The 22,862-nt window shown below is 41.9% G+C and overlaps 1 protein-coding gene across 1 annotated transcript in view; it reads left to right on the forward strand.

The window, feature by feature from the left end:
* The window catches only part of ALDH1A2 (aldehyde dehydrogenase 1 family member A2), a 98,613-nt gene that overhangs the window by 69,584 nt on the left and 6,167 nt on the right, over positions 1-22,862 (forward strand). Inside the window, exons 8-12 of the mRNA XM_047075058.1 lie at positions 15,438-15,540; positions 17,250-17,434; positions 18,795-18,959; positions 19,644-19,801; positions 20,136-20,210. Coding sequence (XP_046931014.1) covers positions 15,438-15,540; positions 17,250-17,434; positions 18,795-18,959; positions 19,644-19,801; positions 20,136-20,210 — 686 coding nt within the window. The remainder of the gene's footprint in view (positions 1-15,437; positions 15,541-17,249; positions 17,435-18,794; positions 18,960-19,643; positions 19,802-20,135; positions 20,211-22,862) is intronic.

Raw genomic sequence — 22,862 nt, forward strand, 5'->3', positions numbered from 1 at the left:
TTGGTCTATAGTTCTCCTTTTTAGTGGGGTCTATGTCTGCTTTTGGAATCAAGGTAATGCTGGCTTCATAGAAAGAGTTTGGAAGTTTTCCTTACATTTCTACTTTTTGGAACAGCTTCAAGAGAATAGGTGTTAACTCTTCCTTAAATGTTTGGTAGAATTCCCCTGAAAGCCATCTGGCCCTGGACTCTTGTTTTTTGGCAGATTTTTGATTACTAATTTGATTTCTTTACTGGTTATGGTCTGTTCAAATTTTCTATTTCTTCCTGTTTCAGTGTTGGTAGTGTATATGTTTCTAGGAATTTGTCCATTTCTTCCAGATTGCCCATTTTAGTGGCATATAATTGCTCATAATATTTTCTTATTGTTGTTTTTATTTCTGCTGTGTTGGTTGTGGTCTCTCCTCTTTTGTTCTTGATTTTATTTATTTGGGTCCTTTCCTCTTTCTTTTTGATCAAACTGGCTAGTGGTTTTATCAGTTTTGTTAATTATTTCAAAGAACTAGCTTCTGGTTTCAATGATCTGTTCTCCTTTTATTTTGGTTTCTATAGCATTGATATCTGTTCTAATCTTTATTATTTCCTGTCTTTTTCTGGTTTTGGGTTTTATTTGCTGTTCTTTTTCCAGCTCTTTAGGTGTAGGGTTAGGTTGTGTATCTGAGACCTTTCTTCCTTCTTTAGGAGGGCCTGGATTGCTATATACTTCCCTCTTATGACCACCTTTGCTGTGTCCCAGAGGTTTTGGGCTATGGTGTTATCATTTTCATTGGCTTCCGTGTACTTTTTTAATTTCCTCTTCAACTTCTTGGTGAGCCCATTCGTTCTTTGGTAGGATGTTCTTTAGTCTCCAAGTATTTGTTACCTTTCCAATTTTTTTCTGGTGGTTGTTTTCGAGTTACACAGCATCGTGGTCTGAAAATATGCACGGTATGATCTCAGTCTTTTTGTACTTGTTGAGGGCTGATTTGTGTCCCAGTATGTGATCTATTCTGAAGAACATCCCACGTGCACTGGAGAAGAATATGTATTCTGCTGCTTTAGGATGAAATGTTCTAATATACCTGTTAAGTCCATCCGGTCCAGTGTGTCATCCAAAGCCATTGTTTCCTTGTTGATTTTCTGATTAGATGTGATCTGTCCATTGTTGTAAGTGGGGTGTTGAAGTCCCCTACTATTATGGTAAAATTATCAATGAGTTTGTGTTTGTGATCAATTGATTTATATATTTGGTTGCTTCATGTTGGGGGCATAAATGTTTATAATTGTTAGATCTTCTTGGTGGGTAGGCCCATTAATTATGATACAATGCCCTTCTTCATCTCTTATTACCGTCTTTATTTTAAAGTCTAGATTGTATGACATAAGTATGGCCACTCTGGCTTTCTTTTGGCAACCATTAGCATGACAGATGGTTCTCCATCCCCTTACTTTCAATCTGACAGAGTCTTTAGGTCTAAAGTGATCTCTTGTAAACAGCATATAGATGAATCTTGTTTTCTTATGTTACCCTATGTCTTTTGATCGGAGCATTTAGTCCATTGACATTTAGAGTGAGTACTGAAAGATAGGAATTTATTGCCTTGTGTTGCCTGTAGAGTTGGAGTTTCTGGTGGTGTTCTCTGGTCCTTTGTAGTCTTTGTTGCTTTTCTTGTTGTTTTTTATTTGATGTTTTGTGTTGTTTTTAATTTTTTAATTTTAATTTTTTATTTTATTAGTTCTTTTAATCTTCCAAAATGACAAAATGAAGGAATTCACCCCAAAAGAAAGAGCAGGAAGAAATGAAAGCCAGGGGGTGCCTGAGTGGCTCAGTCAGTTAAGTGTCTGACTTCAGCTCAGGTCATGATCTTGCGGTTCACAAGTTCTCGCCTCGCATCGGGCTCTATGCTGACAGCTCACAACCAGGAGCCTGCTTCAGATTCTGTGTGTCCCTCTGTCTCTGTCCCTCCCCAGCTCACACTCTGTCTCTCTTACTCTTAGATGTTTAAAAACATTTTAAAAAATTAAAATAAAGAATTAGAGAACTCAGTGACTCATTAAAAAGGAAAAGCATCTGAATCATAAGAATCACAGAAGATGAAGAGAGAGAAAAAAGGGGTAGAAGGCTAGTGTGACCAAGTCATACTGGAGAACCATCTGTCATGCTAATGGTCGCCAAAAGAAAGCCAGAATGGCCATACTTATGTCATACCATCTAGACTTTAAAATAAAGACGGTAATAAGAGATGAAGAAGGGCATTGTATCATAATTAATGGGCCTACCCACCAAGAAGATCTAACAATTATAAACATTTATGCCCCCAACATGAAGCAACCAAATATATAAATCAATTGATCACAAACACAAACTCATTGATAATTTTACCATAATAGTAGGGGACTTCAACACCCCACTTACAACAATGGACAGATCACATCTAATCAGAAAATCAACAAGGAAACAATGGCTTTGGATGACACACTGGACCGGATGGACTTAACAGGTATATTAGAACATTTCATCCTAAAGCAGCAGAATACATATTCTTCTCCAGTGCACGTGGGATGTTCTTCAGAATAGATCACATACTGGGACACAAATCAGCCCTCAACAAGTACAAAAAGACTGAGATCATACCGTGCATATTTTCAGACCACGATGCTGTGTAACTCGAAAACAACCACCAGAAAAATATTGGAAAGGTAACAAATACTTGGAGACTAAAGAACATCCTACCAAAGAACGAATGGGCTCACCAAGAAGTTGAAGAGGAAATTAAAAAAGTACACGGAAGCCAATGAAAATGATAACACCATAGCCCAAAACCTCTGGGACACAGCAAAGGTGGTCCTAAGAGGAATGTATGTAGCAATCCAGGCCCTCCTCTGCCACTTCTCAATCTGTGTGTAGCAACATTTCTCTCTTTCTTGCTCCCCATGTGCTGGAGCAGCCCTGGAGCCCAGAAGGGTGCAAATGGGTTTGCCAGCTACCAGAAAGAGAGGACTTTGATAATCTTAGAACTCCAAGTCCTCTTAAGTATTTTGATCCTCTACTGTGTTCCTTGCAGGAGTAAAGATGCCCTTAAGTCACTCCTTATTTTACAAATGACCTTGGGGTTTCCCTGGCACACAGGGTATAGAACTGACAATCGGCAAGATTGCTTACTCCTCCCTCTTTTTGCTAGTTCTTCTATGCTCCAGGCTTGTTCCCCAGAGGGTTTTCTAGGTTCAGCCCAGCTCCAAGGCCATGGCATCATCATGTGCCCCTTGCAGTGGCTGTTCAAGAGAACCCAGAGAATCAGCTGATGAATTCATAGAAAATTTGACACTGCAGGCTTAGCTGGTCACATTTTCCTCTTATATGCAATTTTTGTTGACTGAGCTTTTACTGCATAAAAGCACTATTCCTGGTGCACCTGGGTGGCTCAGTCGGTTGAGCATTCAATTTCGACTTCAGCTCAGGTCATGATTTTGCAGTTCGTGAGTTCTAGCCTCACGTCAGGCTCGCTGCTGTCAGCATGGAGCCCTCTTTGGATCCTCTGTCCCCTTCTCTCTGCCTCTCCCCCACTTTTGCACACACTCTCTCTTTCTTTCTCTCTCTCAAAAATAAACATTAAAAGAAAAGCACTATTCCTAAGAGAAGGTGCAAGTTTCATTTCAGTCATAAATGTTGGTTTCTGAACTTGGAATTTAACCACCATTTCCCACTCTAATTCTTCCTTCCCCATAAGACCATCGGTACAAAAGGTTTTTCATTTGTACTAACTTTAATTGGTCCATTTAATTTTTTATTTGTCAATATGAAATAATCCTATGAGTGAACACAGTATGTCAGAATATGTCCTTGAAATAGCGCACTGTAATTATTAACTGCTTTTTTGAGCTTGAGACTTCTGTTTCTATCTGTAGAGTAGACATCTCTACCTGGGTATCCAAAATTCTTTCAGGTAACAGACAAGTTGGTTCATGACCTGGCCCCACAACTTCCCCTTTCTCTAGCCTTCCCAGACTGCTTGCAGACACCTAGATGGGCCGTGCCTTTCAGTTCTGTGACTGAGTATGTGCTGTTTCTGCTGCCTGAGTGCCCACCCCTCCCTTATCTGGCCAGTGAGTCCTTAGCATCATGATTGTTTCCTTCCTTTTGTGCAGATAAATGAGAACTGGTCAACCTCTGTAGTGAGTATGGTGGCTTCATTCTTATTGAGACTTATTATCTCAAGTGTTGCCTCTTTTTCTTTTCTTTTTTTTAAGTTTTATTTTTGAGAGGGAGGGAGAGAGTGGGTACACAGGGGGTAAGGACAGAGAAAGAGAGAGGGACAGAAGATCTAAAGCAGAGAGCCTGATACAGGGCTTGAACTCATGAACTGTGAGATCATGAACTGAGCCAAAGTTGGATGCTTAACTGACTGAGCCACCCAAGTGCCCCGCCTCTTTTTAGTTCTAATTGTAATCTCTTCTTTTGTCCTCTGATCTGTTCTTTATTTTCACCACCTTTTGCTTTCCTTTAAGTTTCTTTTTTTCTCTTCACTTCTCTTTCCCTGTCAAGCTCCAATTATTTTAAAATGTAATTAATTTATTCCTAAGGCATTTGACTTTAATTAAAACCATTAAATCATATTTTAAATAGTCAGGTAGATTCAGTTTTCCCCCCAACAGTTCCCAAATGACAACAAATAGATGTATGACATAATTGCTCTAATAAAATAACACTTTCATTGTTTAATGTATATTTATTGACAACTTTATTGGGGTATAATTGATACATAATAAATTGCACATAATGCACAACTTGATACGTTTTGACATATGTATCTACCTGTGTGACCACCACCACAGTTCAGATAGCAAACACGTCCATCTCCCTCAAAAGTTTCCTGCTGGCCCTTTGTGATCTCCTCTTTTTGCCCTCCACCCCCTGCCCATTCTCAGGCATGGATCTGCTTTTTGCCATGGTAGATTGTTTGCACTTTTTGCAATTTCATATAAATAGTAACACACTGTATATACTCTTCTGTCTGGCTGTTCTTATTCACACAGTAATTTTGAAATCCATCCATTTTGTTGTGTATCTCAGTAATTCATCCCTTCTTGTTCCTGAGTCATATTCCATTTTGTGGATATACCAGAATTTGTTCGTCATTCACCTGTTGGTGGACATTTAGGTTATTTCTGGTTTGGGACTGCTACAAATAAGAGTTCCTGTGAACATTTCATGTACAACTCTTTGTGCATCTGTATGGTGTGTGTATTTCCTTAACTCTTGGATAAATACCTAGGAATGGAATAGCTAGATTGTATGGTAGGTTAAGAAATTGTTAACTATTTTCCAAAGTGGTGGTACCACCTTACATTCCTCCCAGCAATGTCTAAGATTTCCAGCTCCCCTACCTCTTCTCCAGCATTTGGTACGGTCAGTATTTTTATTTTTAGCCATCCTAATAAATGTAATAGTGTTATCTCAACATAGTGTTTTTTTTTAAATATATGTATATCTTGGGAACTTTTGACTACGCACCACATTTATTTAAAGGTTTTTAAAATTATAGAAGCCCATTTGAAAATTTTGCTACAAATTTATTTCACAGATATGTAATTAATGCCAGTTCCACCTGATTATTCATTAGCTTTCTGAGTCTGTTTTCTAGAAAAAGGGGGGAGTGACACCTACTTTGCCAAGCAGTTATGAGCATTAAACTAGATAATACCTGTGTAAGAGCCTGTTATACAGTTACCCTGTTGCTGGCTAATAAATGATTCTTCTGGGCTGGGGATGAAATCAGACATTGTATATATTAATTATCCTTAACAGTATTTGAAATTAGGTAATTATCAGCCCATACCTTATCATGAGGTAGATCGACATAACATACCATGTGGCACAATTGAAATTGAATTCACTCAGATTTTATAGGTGATCTTGGTGCATCTGTTGGGGAGCTTTTCTCATTCCCAGGATCACATCACTTGTGCATATGTGTGCTTGTATATAGAGTTAGTTGGTTTTATGTGGTGTTTCCATTGCACATTTAAAATTTTTGGATTCTGGCCCTCCTCACTGTAATGTTAGTTTCTAAAGCACAGTAGCTAAAACACTGAGTGCATACATATTGACAGTTATGGTCCTGGAAGAGTCCACACACACACACACACACACACATACACACACACACATACATACATATAAATATATAATATGTTTATTTTAGATTGCATATATAAGAGAGTTCCTACAGTATTTGTCTTTCTCTGTCTGATTTATCTCACTTAACAATGTCATTGAGGTTCATCTGTGTTGTCACAGATGGCAAGATTTTAGTCCTTTTTATGGCTGAATATATATTCCAGTGTTAATATATACCAGTTTCTTTAATCATCCATTGGTGGACTCAGGTTGTTTCCATATCTTGGCTATTGTAAATGATGTTGCAGTGAACATGGAGGTGCAGATCCCTTTTCTAGTTTGTGTTTTTGTTTTCTTCAGAAGGATACCCAGAAGTGGGATTGTTGTTGGATCATATGGTAGTTCTATCTTTAAGTTTTTCAGGAACCTCCGTACTATTTTTCATAATGGTTGCAGCGATTTATATTCCCACCAGTAGTGCTGAAGGGTTCTCTTTTTCTCCACATCCTTGCCATCACTTGTTATTTCCAGTATTTTTTATAGTAGCCATCCTAATAGAGGTGAGGTAATATCTCGTTGTGGTTTTGATTTGCATTTCCTTGGTGATGAGTGATGGTGAGCATCTCTTTGATGTGTGTGTTGGTCATCTGTGTGTCTTCTTTGTTGAAGTGTGTTTTAATCTTTGCCCACTTTTTTTTTTTTTACTGTTTTGTTGTTTGTTTCATTGTTGAATTTTAAAAATTCTTTGTGTATTCTGGATGCAAGTCCATCGTGCTCTGCAAATATTTTCTCCTAGTCTGCGGTTTATCCTTTCATTCTCTCAGCAGTGCCTTTTGCAGAGCAGAAGTTCTTAATTTTAATGGCATCCAGTTTATTGATTCATTATTTTTTTATTTTCTGGATCAGGCTTTTGGTGTCATGCCTAAGCAACTTTTGCCTAACTTAACATGACAGAGATTTTCTTTTATGTTTCCTTCTAGAAATTTTATAGTTTTGTGTTTAACACTTAGGTTTATGATGTATTTTTATTTAATTTTTGTGCATGTTGTAAAGTGAGGAACTAACTTCTTTGTAGATAATACTAGTTCCAGTACCGTTTCTTGAAAAGATGGTCTTTGTTTCTACTAAAATGACTTTGTGCCTTTCTCAGGCTGCAGTTGTGCATATTTGTATGGGGCTCTTTCTAGACTCTGTTCTGTTCCACTGATCTGTGTGTCTGTCCCTTCACCAATACCACACTGTTTTTGGTCACTGTAGCTTTATATAATATAACATAGGAGATTCTCCATCTTAACAGGAAGAGCATTAAAAACTAAATATGTAATCTTCAAAGATGCCGATATTCAGTGGAGGGACCTGAGAGAGAGAGACACACACAGACAGAAAAAGAAAAGTTCGGGAAAGAGAATGAGGTGGAAGGTGGCCATGTGAAGTGTTCTGTTCTTAGGAATACTCACAACATGAGGTAGCCTATTGCAGTGTGCATAAAGCACATTTCACTAAGTTTTTCTGACAAAATCTATATTTGATATTTCTCTCTCTAGAAAGGCATTTGCATTCACTTAGAGGGGAACTACCGCTATGGCCTCTGGAGTATCTCCTAGTTTCTTTTCTGGAGTAGTATCTTTGACAGATAGATAATAGAAGACCTGAGAGAGAAGGATTTGTCTAGAATATGAAAGCCAACTTATAATTCCCCATATTAATGGTGGTGGGTAGAGAATTTTTACAGGCAAATCAAGTGATCACATAATTCCCCAAATCATTTTCAGCTTGCTTTCATCAGTTTTTACTTCTTTATCCATCTATTCTCTTTTAACTTTGTAGGCTCCTTGGGAAATTATATAGATTGTTCCAGAGGGAACATGTCACTTAAATATGAATTTGAACATGGCCCCTGGTATGATTACCCTAGGGAGAAGTGACTTACTGATGCATCACAGAATGTCTGCAACAGTAACAAGAAGCTTATTTGAGGTGGCTGCTTGCCATTTTACTTCAGCAAAAGGCCTTTGAAAAACAAACAGAGTTACTCAGATGGAAGATAGGATTAATTTCTCCTTATGCAGCTAAATACATAAGCAATGCATGTAAATATTTAATAAGTGAATATAAAAGGGCTCTTATAAACACAGAGTCAATAAACAACCTCAATAAAGTACAGGAAAGCAGTTTGCACTTTGCTTGGTGTGGTGTTTTCTTTGTTCAGTTAGATTAACAAACCATGATTTCATCATTAGTCAACAAGATAGTAGAGAGACCATCAAAGCAAACTACAGGAGAGTCCAGATTGATTCGTGCCAAACAAATGTTTGTGGCTAACAGCTGTATTATCACTGATTCTAATTTACGCAGCCGGGGTTCTCCTTCACTTCCTAAGTGAGATGAGTGTCATAATGCATGGTGTAGACACCCTCGCTGCGGCTTGAGTAATGAATTGGGTCAGCTCTTTCCACTTGTAGCCTCGCCCCTCTTTGTAGGTGGGGGAGTTGCCCTGCTATCGTTTTGTCTGTTTTTAAAAAAAAGCTCATGAGCTTCTTTCTAAGATTGTAGGGGTCCACTAGTAAACCATCCAGCATTTGAATCAAAAATACCAGTTGAATGTGTCAAAAAGCACCTGGATGTACAGGCTTTAAAGTATTTTCTTTTCCTCTCCTTAATTCTTAAATCAAAACTTGAGTACTGAAGAATAAGAAAAAGTATGCTGTGGCCTCTGCCTGCTCGCCGAGATTATTTATTCTGCAAGGGGTTTCTCTCCTTGGAGCTCTGGGTGATAATGAGCAGGTCCTATCATGCCCATCCCTTCATTCAGTTCACCTGGTTAGTGGGAAATGTAGTACCATTGACTTGAGTACTCCACGATTCTTCCTATCAAAGCAAACCAAAACAACCAGAATCTTGACTTTTTTAGTTATCTGAAATACAAAGGGAGAGTCCTATGTAGTTAACAGAAGGATGGCTAAGTATCCCAGACAGTTGATCTGGAATATCTGTTAGCTGTGGATAGAGTGTTTAGCTGTCAGAATTCTACTCTGAGCAAAGGGGGCCTAATCCCCAGGAGAGCATCGGAGAAGAGAAGAACCACAGAGAGAAGCCTTAGTGGAGCAGAAAGAACCCTAGGCTTGGTACGGGCACTCTATGAGTCCAGTCCTGGCTCCGCCTCTCAGTGGATGCCTGTCAGCAAGTCATTTCTTGACCTCTCTGAGTCACATTTTTTTTTCCCCGTCTATAAAATGGGGGGGGGGTAATTTTGCCTCACAGAAATGGATGAAGATTAAGTAAAGTAATGTTTGTGAGAACAAGCAGTACAGAGTATGTGTTCAATAAACAGTAATGTTGAACAATTGCAAAATAGAACCAATGATGCAAGGTTAGAGACAAGTATGGGAGCAGTGCCCTTAAAGGTTCTTTCATCTCATAGTTCTTAACCCTAGCAGCAAATTAGAACGTTCTTGGGGACTTTTACAAATAATCCAGAGTAAAATAATCAGAATCTCTTGAGGTAGAGCCCAGACATAGAAAAAGTGTTTAAGTGCTCCAGGAGCGGTACAGCCAATGTTAGATGAAGTCATTCCCTTCATTAAAAATGAGGAAATTTAAGCCAAAGATAAGTGAAAGGGAAGCCCAAGATTATTCTGCTAGTTATGGCAAAGTACGACTACCTTGGACACAAGCATCCTGTATTCTCTCACTTGTTTCTCTAACATGGTCTCTGATTCCAAAAGACCTCCTAGAGCAGGTGTCATATTCTGGTGCAGTGACCAAAAAAATGAGGAAAATCTTCCATATGTATGTCCGGTAGGTAGGTAGGAAGGTAGAGTCTCTCTGTTCACGAATTCAGGCTAGAAGACAACTATTAAGAACAGTGTGAGAGTTTTGTTGGATCAGAGACCAGACCTGTGGGGAGGGTGGGTCTGGAAAGCTAGCTTCACAGAGGAAGTGGCAGAAATAGGTCAGGAAAAATGATTTTATCAGGTAAGCAAGGGGAGGAAAGGCATTTTAAGCAGATGAAACCGCCTGGACAAACACATAGAGGCATGTTCCAGGAAGGGCATATGGTTTCATGTGACTGGAGGGACAGGTGCGATGGGACTGGTTGTTAGTGGCCATGTTGGTTTTCATAATTGGAATTTGACAGTTTTGAAATTGCTGTTATCACTGAAATTAAAGGAACTGCTTAACTGTTTTGGTCTTTTTACTTTCAGGTAGAAATCTGAACAGACTGATTTGGCCTATTCTTTCTAGGTATTTCAGAAAGGCAAGAAATATCCAATGACATATATTTTTGTCATTCCTGTCTCCATCATAGTTAGCCAGTAAACACAACAGTGAAAAATAAGGGGAGGAGGGAAAAAGCCATAGAGTCAATCTGTTAGAGGTTTAAGAAATGAAGATATATTCCAAAAAGCAGGCATCTTCAACCAGCTTACTGAACTCTGTACTAGAGATTTTTGTTTTGTTTTTTTTTTTTAAGGAGGCATGTCTCTGAGAAAGAATCCACCCTTATTAATAGATGTAATTCACTAATTAATAAAAAGTTTACTCAGCTTCAGGAACACTGTTCAGGGAGCAGCAGCATTAAATAAAGAGGGCATGGAAAGGCCTTTTGTGTTCTTTTTTGTCCTGTATGAGGAATCCTTTCCCTTGCAAAGCACCAAATTGCATTTCCCTACCCTGCCACATTGCCGTGAACGTGTTCTGGTACATTGTGGCTCTTCCAGGGATACTCCTCATATCAATCTTGAAGCCTTTCCAAACATGGATGGGAGTCAGAGTCGATCTGTGCCAACATTCCTGCTGAGAATGAGCCCAGTTCCAATATGTGTGGGGGAGCCCCCACTTCCCGCTCTTGCCTGTTTGGGGTACACAGATACAGCTGACTACAGGGAATGCAAAGTTAAGAAACCACGTGGCTGGAACACTATCACTTACTCTTTCATAATGACCTCTGTCCAGGAAACTTAAAAAAAAGAAATCAGGTTTTTCTATCATTCTGTGCAGCTGCATGCTTTGATGAAAAGCTACTTCTGCTCCATAAGCAAGAAAAATGCAGAAGAACGGTGGACAGATTCTAAATACAGACAGGGGCTCCGGGAGCCCTATGTGTCTTTTAAAACCCTTCCAGCCAACTCGAGTACTAAGAATAGAGTAGCTCCTTGGCTTGTGCCTTCATTCTGCACATGAAGAAACTGAGGTTTCAGGAGCCAAAGTGTCACTCCCAAATTGAAGGAGGAGTTGGGCACCACGCCAGTGTGTAGTACCTGGGTCTCTTGACACCTGTGGGTAATCCATAAACCTAAATATGGTTGCAGTTAGCCAGCTTGTCAGTGATGGGGCGGGAGATGTTGCCTATTTGATCAGAATAGGACTTGGTTTTATAAATCTATCCCTACTGACTTGACTTTTAACCACTCACAAGACCTGTGTGTCTTGCGGACCCATTTACCTCTCTGTGCACTTCTGCCTTCTGATCCTGCATACAGGGGTTCACCGTGACCGGGGTCACACATACTCCCAAGGAGTACTACTCACTGCCTCTCCCAGGCCCTTGTGTGGTGTCTGTATTTTGTTCTTTCTGACATTGTCTAACTCTGTAGATTCTAATTTTGGGAACCCTTGTATGGGCTTTGTACAGGTAGTATTTTTGGTCGGTTTGCACGGGACCTGTCAAATTTTATAAGCAGACATGGAGTCAATTCTCACTTGAACACTTGAGTTTTAAATATTACTTTTCCCTATTAAGAAAATCTTGCTAAAAAAAAATCCCTTGCTTTGGACTTGCATCTGTTTTCCTTTCCATCACTTCTTTCCCCTTCTTGGTAATGATAATGAGGAGTGCCTCCCATTTGTGGTCATTTAACCTGTGTCCACTCACGGAGAGAATTCATGAGTAATAATGTGTTCTCCAAAGCCCTAATCTGTGGATAAAGACCGGAGGGAGAGCTCTGACTCTGGCTTATAACAAAGTACCTCAGAGCCATAATTCTGTCCACTCTTATCTAATATTAAATCTGACCCAGATTTTTGTCCCAGTGGACTGTAAAGCTACACTTAGTGAGCACCTGCTAGGTTTGTGTGGGAGTCCTCTTAGCTGTGAGGTCCTTCCTGGTACAGAATTGCACCCGGCACGAAGTTGGAGAACCAGGAATATGTGTGTTGAATGAAGGGGATCAGTGAAAACTGCATTTCCTCAGTGTCTTGTCCTGAGGCCCCTCCAGATGGGAATGGTTCTCCCGTGGCCTAACACATTCAGTTGTTTCTTGACTCTGAGCTGCAACTTGACCTTCTTCCAAAGATGAAGAGGAAAGGCATTATTCATCTGAGATTTGCCTCACAATGTTTAGCACAAATTTGGTTTCTAAGGAAAGGCTGGCAAAGCATTGACACAGGAAAAATTATTCTTAGGTATTCTCTGATGACCATAGACTGAGCAAGGTTTTTGTATAGTTACCGTAGCCATGAAAATAATCACTGGACAACATTCCTAGTGGCAAAAAATACCAGCGCCTAGAACTTTTTGATTAATGTCAGGAGTAGGGCTAACAGAAATGCAATGCCAGCTGGGCCCGCACTCCCTTTACCAACCCCAAACATTTATTCAGCATCTTACTGTGTGTGAAACCCATGATTTCCCCTTGCTTTTGCTTGTTTTTTAATGTCATTCTGAAGGCAAAAATGTAAGTTTTGCAACTGATGGTTTGTGATCATCATTTGTATCTATAAAAGGTGATATTCCTACTCACCTGGATACAATTAGGAGTTCAGGGACAAGGTTTTGGTGGTGAGTGGCACACATTAGGTGCTCAGGAAATACAGAAAGGAAGGCGGAAAGTTGAGAGGGAGGCGCATAGAGGGAGTGATTCGCGCTCGTGCCCTGGCATCAGTCTACCTGGGGTCTGACAGGCTCTGCCAGCCCACCTGCTGGGTAACATGGTACCATCCATTGACTTCCAGCTCGTAAGTTTGGTCATCTTTAAAATGAGATAGTATCTACTATGTAGGGTTTTTGAGCGACTTAAATGAGCTAATTACATGTAAATGTCTGACATAGATCAGCTCAGTAAACGTTCATTTTCTAATATAATTAATAATAAGTTCGGGAATTCCAGTGATTGCCTTCTTTGAGAAAGCACTCGTCTGTTTATCTTCCTGGACTTAAAGATGAGTCATCATCAATATGGATTCCTCAGGGCAGAGAGAGCCAAGAACCCTAGAATTCCTCAGGAGAATCATCAGTCACAGAGGACAGCCATCAGGGACTCCCCATGGTGCTCTTGTCCCAGCTGTCCTCCTCTGAAGGCTTCCCCTCTCAAGGTAGGGATCTCAGGCTTCAGTCACAGTTTTCACCTGACCGCTGTCCTCTTGCCAGAACAGAGGGCCAGATTCTCCTTTCCATTGTGTACATACATTTTCTTCCTGAAGAAGAGGAAGCATGTTTTCCTGAGAACAGGGCCTTTATTAGCCTGTCTTCTAGGGAGTTTGCCTTGAGGTAGAAGACAGACAAACTGGCACGGCAGGAGAGGCACCATCTGGCTGGTGGGCTGATGCCTGCCCGTTAATCTTAGGGCCGGATGTCAGTATTTCTTAACCTCTTGGAAACTAGCATTATCCTGTAAATTAAGAAACACCAATTCTAGCTCTTCCAGAGACATCACTATTTTTCCCCCATGGTTAGGTTTCCTCGGAGTGAAAGTACATTTTCTAAATTTTTTGCCATAAGGTAGAGTAATAATAAAAACATAAAAGCATTTAATCCAGTGAATGAGTAATACTGGCAACTGAAGGAAGTCCGAGAGTTTCCCCAGTATTTTCCTGAAGCAACTGATAAGCGTTAGCAGTTTGGGGGAAGTGGGGGCAGGGAGGGGGGAGCCCTGCTTTGGAAAGTCTTAGCAGTAGCTCCTCTTACGATCACCTCCATTGCTCTGCACTGAACATGGAAAGAGAGTGGCCTGGCTTCTCCCGCCTTCACGTAGCTACCATGAGTGGGCACACTGTGTACGAGGAGGGTTTTAAGGACGAAATATCTTCACTTAATCCTCAGGACAACTGAATTCTGAGGTAGATACTATGTTTAGCCCCAGGTACAGAGGAGGAAACCAAGGCTCCAAGAAGTAAAATAAATTTTCCAAGGTCAAACAGTTGGTAAGCAATAAAATCAGTAGAAAACTTCCAGGTTCCAGAACATTTTCTCCTAACCATGACTACCCTGCCTGAGGAATTGTTAGTCCTACTTGAAGATCTCAACAAGAGGCTGGAGGGACTCAAATTTAGCATTTCTTTTCTCCAGGCTTTTAAAATATTTTGTTTTCAGTAGAAGTCAGTAGCATTTTTGATCCCAACGAGAGCAAACTGCCCATATGGGCAATTCGGGGACTTGGTATTTCCCATATGTGACCTCTACCCTGATAGTAGAGTAGCACCCTGTTATGAGTCAGGTTCTCCGGAAGCAGCTGCTGAGATGGAGTTTGCCAGGCAGGTTATGTATTAGGGATCGCTGCTGAAGGGGAGTGGCCACAGGGGAAGCTGAACTGCAGTGCAGGCCTGACAACGTCCGCCAACCACATGCAGCATGGCGGAGCATCCATGGTCCTGCAGAGCTGTCCTGTGGTGAGCTGAGAGCAAGGGCCTCTACACCCCTGCTGCCATCGGTGGATAGGCCACCCACGGGAGGGTATTCCCTTGGGCAAGGAAACACTGTTCAGCTGAGGCAGACTCTGAAAAGTGGACAGCATTTCTATCACTGAGGCAGTGTGTTCTTCTGTTTCCATCTTGACACTTTCAGTTTCATTGGAAGTGTGAGTTTACACCATGGTAAATGCTATCTCTAACTCAGCCTATTGTTTGCTTGGCTTCTAGGTAAATAGGCATTGCACAGTATAGACAGTTCTTCAGCCATCGGGAATCCTTCTACTCTAGACCTAGGCAGAGGCAAAGGTGTAACATCTATATTTTCTTTGAGCCCTGTGATTAAAGTCATATGTGGCATTTTTTTTAAATACATGAAGATTTTGTTTTACATTCATCATGTATCATGTCTTTCATGTGAAGCCAGTTGGCTTTTTCGGAGACCAGTGATTAAGATTCCAGATTAAACCCTCTTTCCATGCTCCTTCCATCATGAAACTAAAGCAGTCTTCCAACTCACTTCATCACAGACATTAAACTGCATCCCAGCTGACTTGTATCTCGTCCACCCAACCCGACCACAGGAGTTATTCCTGCCGCCTCCACTGGGTTAGTTTGCCTTGCAGGATCAATTACTGTTGCCCAGAATTGGCTTGGCCACTGACTGTCTCAGCTGCAAGGTGTGCAAAACCTTCCTCCATTTCCTTTCCTTTCAGGTTGGAAAGCTTATCCAAGAAGCAGCTGGAAGAAGTAACTTGAAGAGAGTAACTCTGGAACTTGGAGGGAAAAGCCCCAATATTATTTTTGCCGATGCTGATTGTAAGTCACCCACAGATCTCATACATGTGCAAGCACACTGCCTTCCGGTGCCCTCTTTGTATCTCCACTTTGACAGGACACTAAGAAGATCTGGGAGACTAAGGGGCACTTAAGTAGAATAATGTGGACCTTTCCTTCTAAGGAGCAGATAGACTAATGTTGGGAAAGAATGCTTGTCAGTTGACAGCTGAACAGAGTTTGTTTTCTGGACACTAATGAGCTTCTTTGACTCTGTGATGCTGTAGAGCAGGGTAGAAGAGATGAAGGCTTGCTCAGGGCTGTGCAGTGCAAAGGGGAGTGGCCTAAACCTCCGAACGGCTGAAATACCCTCTCTCTGCCGAGATGCAAGAAATCTGAAACTTCTCAACTGTGCCTGGTGGCCTTGTAGATCATTAAAAAAATACTAGTTCACTAGGCCTGCCAACATTTCCCCAAACCCCCAACCCCTTCTCTGTTTAGTGCCCCCATCCTCTGCTGCTTCCATGACTTTCAGCCAGAATGACAACCTACTTTGGTAAGTCCCGTATGAATGGACCTCAATCAGGTGATTACGCCTTGGAGGTAGGACTCTGTGGCAGCATGGAGCAGCAAACCTAGGAAACCCCATGTCTCCAGGCAGGATGCCATGCAGTCCATCCTGCCTAGGTGTGGCCTTTCTGTTTAGAAAAGCTTTTCAGGGAATGCAATTCCGAAGTCTCTTTCATTCTTTCTTTTTCTTCTTCCCATCCTGCCAGGCGCAGCTGCTTTCCCTTTCATCACTGGAGAGATCAGAAAGCAGAAAGCAGTTTGTCTGACTCTCAGCCCCAGCTTGGAGTCCGCAGAGAGTTCAGCATCGGCTTCATGCTGGCTGTCCGAGGGATCAGAACTCTCACACCTAAATTTCTCTTGGGGAGTAGGCCCTCCACTCACACCACTGGTTGACTGATGGGAGTCAGTCATTTAGCAACTAACACACCATACTTACTAGTCCTATCTTGAAGGATACGCTACGATATGAAAAAGTTTTATGCCATTACACCATCCCATGTAAATATAGAGGAAACTTGGTGATTTTCAAGAAGATCAGTTTCTGTTCTAGCTTATTAATTCGACAAAATACAAATTGAGCATACAGCTACAAGGTTCTGTAGGGTAAGGTTGCACATTGGCAGTCCATAGACAAGATGCAGGCATACATATGTTTACCTGTCTAAATGTCACACAGCACTTGAAAGAAGAAAAACTGCACATTAAAAATACTGACTTCTGTTTTTTCTTAAAATTGGCCATCTGGCAGCCAGTGGCTTATATTCACGCAGAGCAACAGCCAAATGTAGTATCTTTCCTTCTGAGCCTCCATCAGATTGTTTCAGTAGCTGGCAGATTCCTACCATTACATTATCTGCCTAGCCCCTTGGCATCCTGGAGTTTGAGACCCCTGTTCTAGATGACGTGGTCCAGTCCTTCTTTTTACAGAAGAAGAAAGAGGCTCAAAGAAGTGAAGTTGTCCACGTTCACATAGCAAGTAACATCAGGGTCTAGTTAGAACTTCCACCTAAGCTGCGTTCTCAATCCAGTGCTCTCCCCGGTGCTGCCTACTCACCATACGCTCTGCGGTGAGCGTGGCATTTATACCTAGGGCTCTGGGGAGAGGGATGGGAAGTGACTCTGTAGACACACCCCTCCGCAGGAGAACTAGTGCTGAGGACGTGGCTGTTTTCCTCTTGCAGTGGACTATGCTGTGGAGCAGGCTCACCAGGGGGTGTTCTTCAACCAAGGCCAGTGCTGCACCGCGGGGTCTCGCATCTTTGTGGAGGAGTCCATCTATGAGGAGTTTGTGAGAAGAAGTGTGGAGCGGGCCAAGAGGCGCATAGTGGGGAGTCCCTTTGATCCCACCACTGAGCAGGGACCCCAGGTAGAGAAATAATAAACATCCGCTTTCTTAATCCTTGGCGAACACTGGACACTCTAGTGGGACCCCAGAAACAACTTCTTTTTTCTGCTTCCTCCTTACTCTTCCACCTTGTCTTCATGGCTAGAAATGTAGCTCGTGAGGCATTCTTATTTCTCATACTTCTCTCTTCCTTTCTAAATTTTATCTCTGAAACACTAAGGGATTAGGGTTGCCTTAAGGATACTTTGAACTTTGGGGGTAAATTGGAGTGTCTCAGCTCTAAAAAAGACCTGTGCATGACAAGATGGATGTTGACCTTGAGAACTGAGACCCAGTGGTAATCACTGGCCTTCAAGACCCCTCTACAAATGCCTTTGTCAGGGAGAGTGGACATCTCTTTTTCCCCGAAGCCACTTATCCTTCTTCAGTGGCTGAGGAATCTCTCCACCAACCTGACCTACTTTGGGGAGGTCCCATGTGGCTTGTAAATGTGTAGGAAATGAGGGCTATCTCCTTCCCACTCTGCTCTATGTTTCTCTCTTACCCTGAATGCTTCATGTGGTGGGATGGGGTGGGGAGGGCCACAAAAGTCCCTGCAGTCCACACTATTTGGCTCTGCAGGTTCTCCACAATCATGAAGGCATATTTCCAGATAGAATTCGGGTTTTAAACTGTAGATAGAGCCCGAGAATTTGTAAAGGCTATTTGGACCAGATTGCATCTAGATCTCTAGCGTGTGGGTCTTCCCGATAAGCAACAACATCACCTAGGTTGGGGGACCATTTGAAAGATGACTGATGAGCAGTTAAACCCAAGTGAATTTAGGTTTTTAACCATAGTAATTGAGTGATACTTATGACTTCTGGGGAGCAAGGTTGACTTTATTTTATGGAATAGAAAGTTAGTCCTCATTCTTTGGACTTGATCTTTTCCTCTACGGGTGTAATAGGAGGTCCAATTAAAAATATTTCCCAATAGGATTTGATGTGTGGCGCCATATAGCTCACCTATTGTTTTCATCTTTTTAGTATCAGTACAACTTGCTGAACTGTTCATTTGGATGTAGAGGTCAGTTTTCCCCCATTTGTAAACAATGACTAATCAATTAGCCAAGTTCTCTATCATCTGAAAACATGACCTATGTCTGATAGTTCTGATTTGGCACTCTCACACTGTCATCAGTGCAGTAATTTACTGAAGTTCCCAACATGCTGGGTGGAACCATAAAAAACCACATGTTTTGTTGGTGAAGAATGGGTAAGTGACAGCAGTTCCATGTGATATGACTAGATATCATGGAGCTTTGAAACAAAATCGCAGATGAGAGATTCTTGAGAACCCACTTACTTTACATGGAGTCATTAGGAAATTTCTTTTGTAGATTGACAAGAAACAGTACAACAAGATCCTGGAACTCATCCAGAGTGGTGTGGCAGAGGGTGCCAAGCTGGAATGTGGAGGCAAAGGACTGGGCCGAAAGGGATTCTTCATAGAGCCCACGGTGTTTTCCAATGTCACCGATGATATGCGGATTGCCAAGGAGGAGGTATCCAATGTGGGGTTCTAACAAAAGCCACATCTTTCTGGAATGGTTTCCAGAGCACTTCTAGTACATGATATTCTAGCTTTAGCTCTTTATATTTTATATATATTCTGTAACAGCTATAAACGTCACTATGAAAAATCTCACTTTCAAGAAAATGTTAAATCAAAAGGCAAGCAAGCTAGATGGAGGCCAGGTGACCTGCTAAATGACTGCAGTTATTATTAGCCCAGAGGACAGTCACCATAGCCAATCATTGGCCTTAGTAATACACTTGCAACAGGTCTGTTCCTTCAGATGTAGGTTACTAAGCTGTTCCCCAGGAAGGAGAAGGCACCCAAGCATCCTCACGTTCGTGTGAGAGAGGAACCAGGAGCACATCAGCCAACAGTCCAGACCAGCAGTTCTGAGATCTGGAGCAGTGTCTGAAGAATCATGGAGAACGCAGCTTTAACAGTAGAATCGAGTGATGCCAGGGAGGGTGGAGGAGTCAGGGTCCTGAACAAACTCTAAGGTTAGACACGTGTACAATCCTATTCTGCCAAAGGTTATTTTACAGTTCTGTGCTGCTAAGCTGAAATGAAGTTTAAATAATGAAAGCAGAGCAAACTTGTTTTGCAATGTGGAAAGCAGTTGTAAAGGTGCTGGCAAAGCAGCCCTGTGTTGGGTCAAATGATTTTGTTGCAGATCTTTGGCCCCGTTCAGGAGATTCTGAGGTTTAAGACAATGGATGAAGTGATCGAAAGAGCCAATAACTCAGACTTTGGACTTGTGGCAGCTGTCTTCACTAATGACATCAACAAGGCCCTCACGGTGTCTTCTGCAATGCAGGCGGGGACTGTTTGGTAAGATCAGAGTCAGCGTCATTGTTCTAGCCATAACGCATGCCAGTGGCTGTGTGGGGACCTCATAATCTCCAGAACCTGAGTGAAGTAAGCACATTCTCTGGGGGGATGGGAATACCAAAGGCAAGGAAACCCCCCCGAGAATGGATATACACCCATTCCTGGCCAGATCGGGAAATCAAAGCAAATTTTAGATTAAAGATGTTCCGTATGTAAAAAAAAAAAAAAAAAGGAATTAAAAAAAATAAAACTTCTAAAGGAAATACTATGCCAGTGGTACCATTTCTGTGCAAGTGGAATTCAGCACTAACGGTACTATGTTTTCTTCCCTTAGGATCAATTGTTACAATGCCTTAAATGCCCAGAGCCCCTTTGGGGGATTCAAGATGTCTGGAAATGGGAGAGAAATGTAAGTGTCCAAAGTTGCTGGTGCCTGCAGAGAAATAGGGATTGCAGATCCCAGCATAGAGGAGTAGTCACACAATTGTTGATTTCTCTTACCCTCATCCATTCATTTTGTTGAGCACATACTTCTATAGGCTAAGCATTGTACTACATGCTACAAAGATGACTAGAACACAGCTCCCTTAAGTGGGAATGGAGAAAAATTAATGCACCATCTATTTCATATAATAAGGGCTATTTTATTAATAGAAGCGTGTCACACATCTTGCAAGTACTGAGGAAAGAATCCATTAATTTTTTCACAGAACAAAAAACATTTCAGTTTTGGAGGGTGGGGGGCAGTCCTCCCATGCAGAGGGAGTAGCAGGAACACAGGCATGAAGACACAGCAAATTCAGAGCGTCCCAGAGTTTGGTGTGTTTGAAACAAAGGTCACCAACTGGCAGCCCAAGGGCAAATCTGGCCTGCAGAAATGTTTTGTTTTGCCTCACAACATTTTAAAATCTTCAACTGGCATTCAAAAATGAAGAGGCTCTCCATAAAATCTAGATTTCTTGCTTATTTTCATTCCCCCATAGCAAAATCACTACAGCTGTGAGCTCTGGAATCTGTTTCTTTCCCCACCACTCCTGTGGCTTCTGGGGGCTGAATATTGGTGGTCAGTCATTTTACACATACCCAGTCCACTGGCTCATGTCACCTGCTTGGCCTCTGTAGATTCTCTGAGTCTGGGACCACAGGTTTGGACATAAGATGACAACAAGGGGCTTGCTGAAGACACAAGTGGGAAGGGTGGCTGGAACCCAGTCACAGAGGGCTTAAGTGTTCTATGGGAGCTGAGGAGATATCAAAGGACTTCAGGCCAAAATTTCTGGCATATAGAGGATGTTCTGGCAAAGATTAGAGGAGGAAGACCGGTTACAAGTATTTTACAATAACTGTGGTAGATATCATTAATTAAATGCCTGCTCTGTATTTGGTTTTATGTTAGCTTCTTTCCTAACATTGTCTCATTCGACTTTCACGATGATGAAATGGAAGTGATACACTTAACCCCTCACATCCACATGGTTTGGACGGGGAACTGAGGCTTACAGTAGTTAAGCAGCTTGTCCAGGTCACCCAGCCAGTAAGTGGCAGATGTGAGGTTTGAACGTAGGTTTCAAGTGGCTCCCATGATATCCAGCCAAGGAAGCAGGCAGGCCAGGTACAGACAGTCTTCAGGGATCAGATCAGAGTGGGGAAGAGTTCTCCTGAAAAGCAAAGGACCTGAAAAATGGGACTGTAACAAAGAAAACCTACCTACCTACCTACCTACCTACCTACTCAAGGGGATTTTGTTTGCAGCCTTCATATATAAATGGATTTTCTTAAGATTTATTTATTTTTGAGAGAGTGAGCAGGGGAGGGACAGAGTGGGAAGGGGACAGAGGATCCCCAAAGCAGGCTCTGTGTTGACAGCAGTGAGCCTGATGTGGAGCTCGAACTCACGAGCTCTGAGATGGTGACCTGATCTGAAGTCAGACACTCAACCGACTAAACCACCCAGGTGCCCTTATAAATGGATTTTTTGAGCAGCATTCCAAGGGTAAATGATAGCCAGGGTTGTTCTAAGCTGATGCACCCCCTCCCCCCATCCAAAAAAAATTTTTCCCTCCTTTTGAAAGCAGCTGGTTCCATGTTTTTAAAATCCTGTGATTCACAAGAGGAGACATCTTCCATGTCCGTTCCCCTCTGCCACTCTTAAATGCATCCTTTTGTGAGTAAATGCTTAGTCCATAATCAGTCTACTAAAAGTATTGAGCCATATACCATGTGCAAAGCGTTGTGCTTGACCTGTGGGGGAAGATGTGGCTCATTAAGGCACTAGAAATTTTGCTGGATAAATTTAATCTACAACATTGAAAGAATCCAAAGAATTCCAGAAAAGACTGTAAAGTTATAGTGGAGTTTAGGGATGGGGGGAGATCCTTGTGAACTGTAGAAGTCTGGAAAACCTTTAGATACGATCAAATATGAAGACTTGAATTGACCTATAAAGGAGAGGAACATTTGACTAGACAGAGAGAGGGAAGTATGTTTGCAGGGTTAAGGGGCAAAGCAAGGTACAGTGGGGAAAGAGTGAGTAGAGGCATTGGGGGAGAAAGAAGTGTGGTTTTTGCGACCAAGTACAGTGAACCCGTAAGACCAGTGCAGAGGATTTACATGCTTCACATACTTTAGCTGGTCATTTCTAGCCCTTGGCCATTCCACTGTAAGTCAGGCATAGCTTTGAGACGAAGAGTAGAGTTTCTGGTACCACATTGCTTCAGAGATGGATGCTGGCTCTACCACTTAACACCTGTGCAACCTTGGACAAATCACTTAATCTCGCTAAACCTCTGTTTCCTCATCTATAAAATGGGAGTAATCACCGCACCTACCCCAAAAGGTTTCTGTGAGGATTAAATGGTAGGACTGAGTATCCCAGACATCCAGACCTTCTGAAATGTTAGCTGCTGTCATTACTGTTGGTCAAGTAGATGACTGCTATGGAGGCGATCCTTCTTTTTCTTAATACATGTCTTAGCTCGGAAGTGTGGCAGAACTTTTCCTGAGTTCCAGCTAGTATCATCAGCTTACGCTCTATCTCTGGAAACGCCAGGGAGAGGTGGCT

Source organism: Lynx rufus, unplaced genomic scaffold (genome assembly GCF_022079265.1).
Source record: "Lynx rufus isolate CCGP_SWC_20201006 ecotype Redwood Valley unplaced genomic scaffold, mLynRuf1.p SCAF_13, whole genome shotgun sequence".
Lineage (NCBI taxonomy): Eukaryota > Metazoa > Chordata > Mammalia > Carnivora > Felidae > Lynx > Lynx rufus.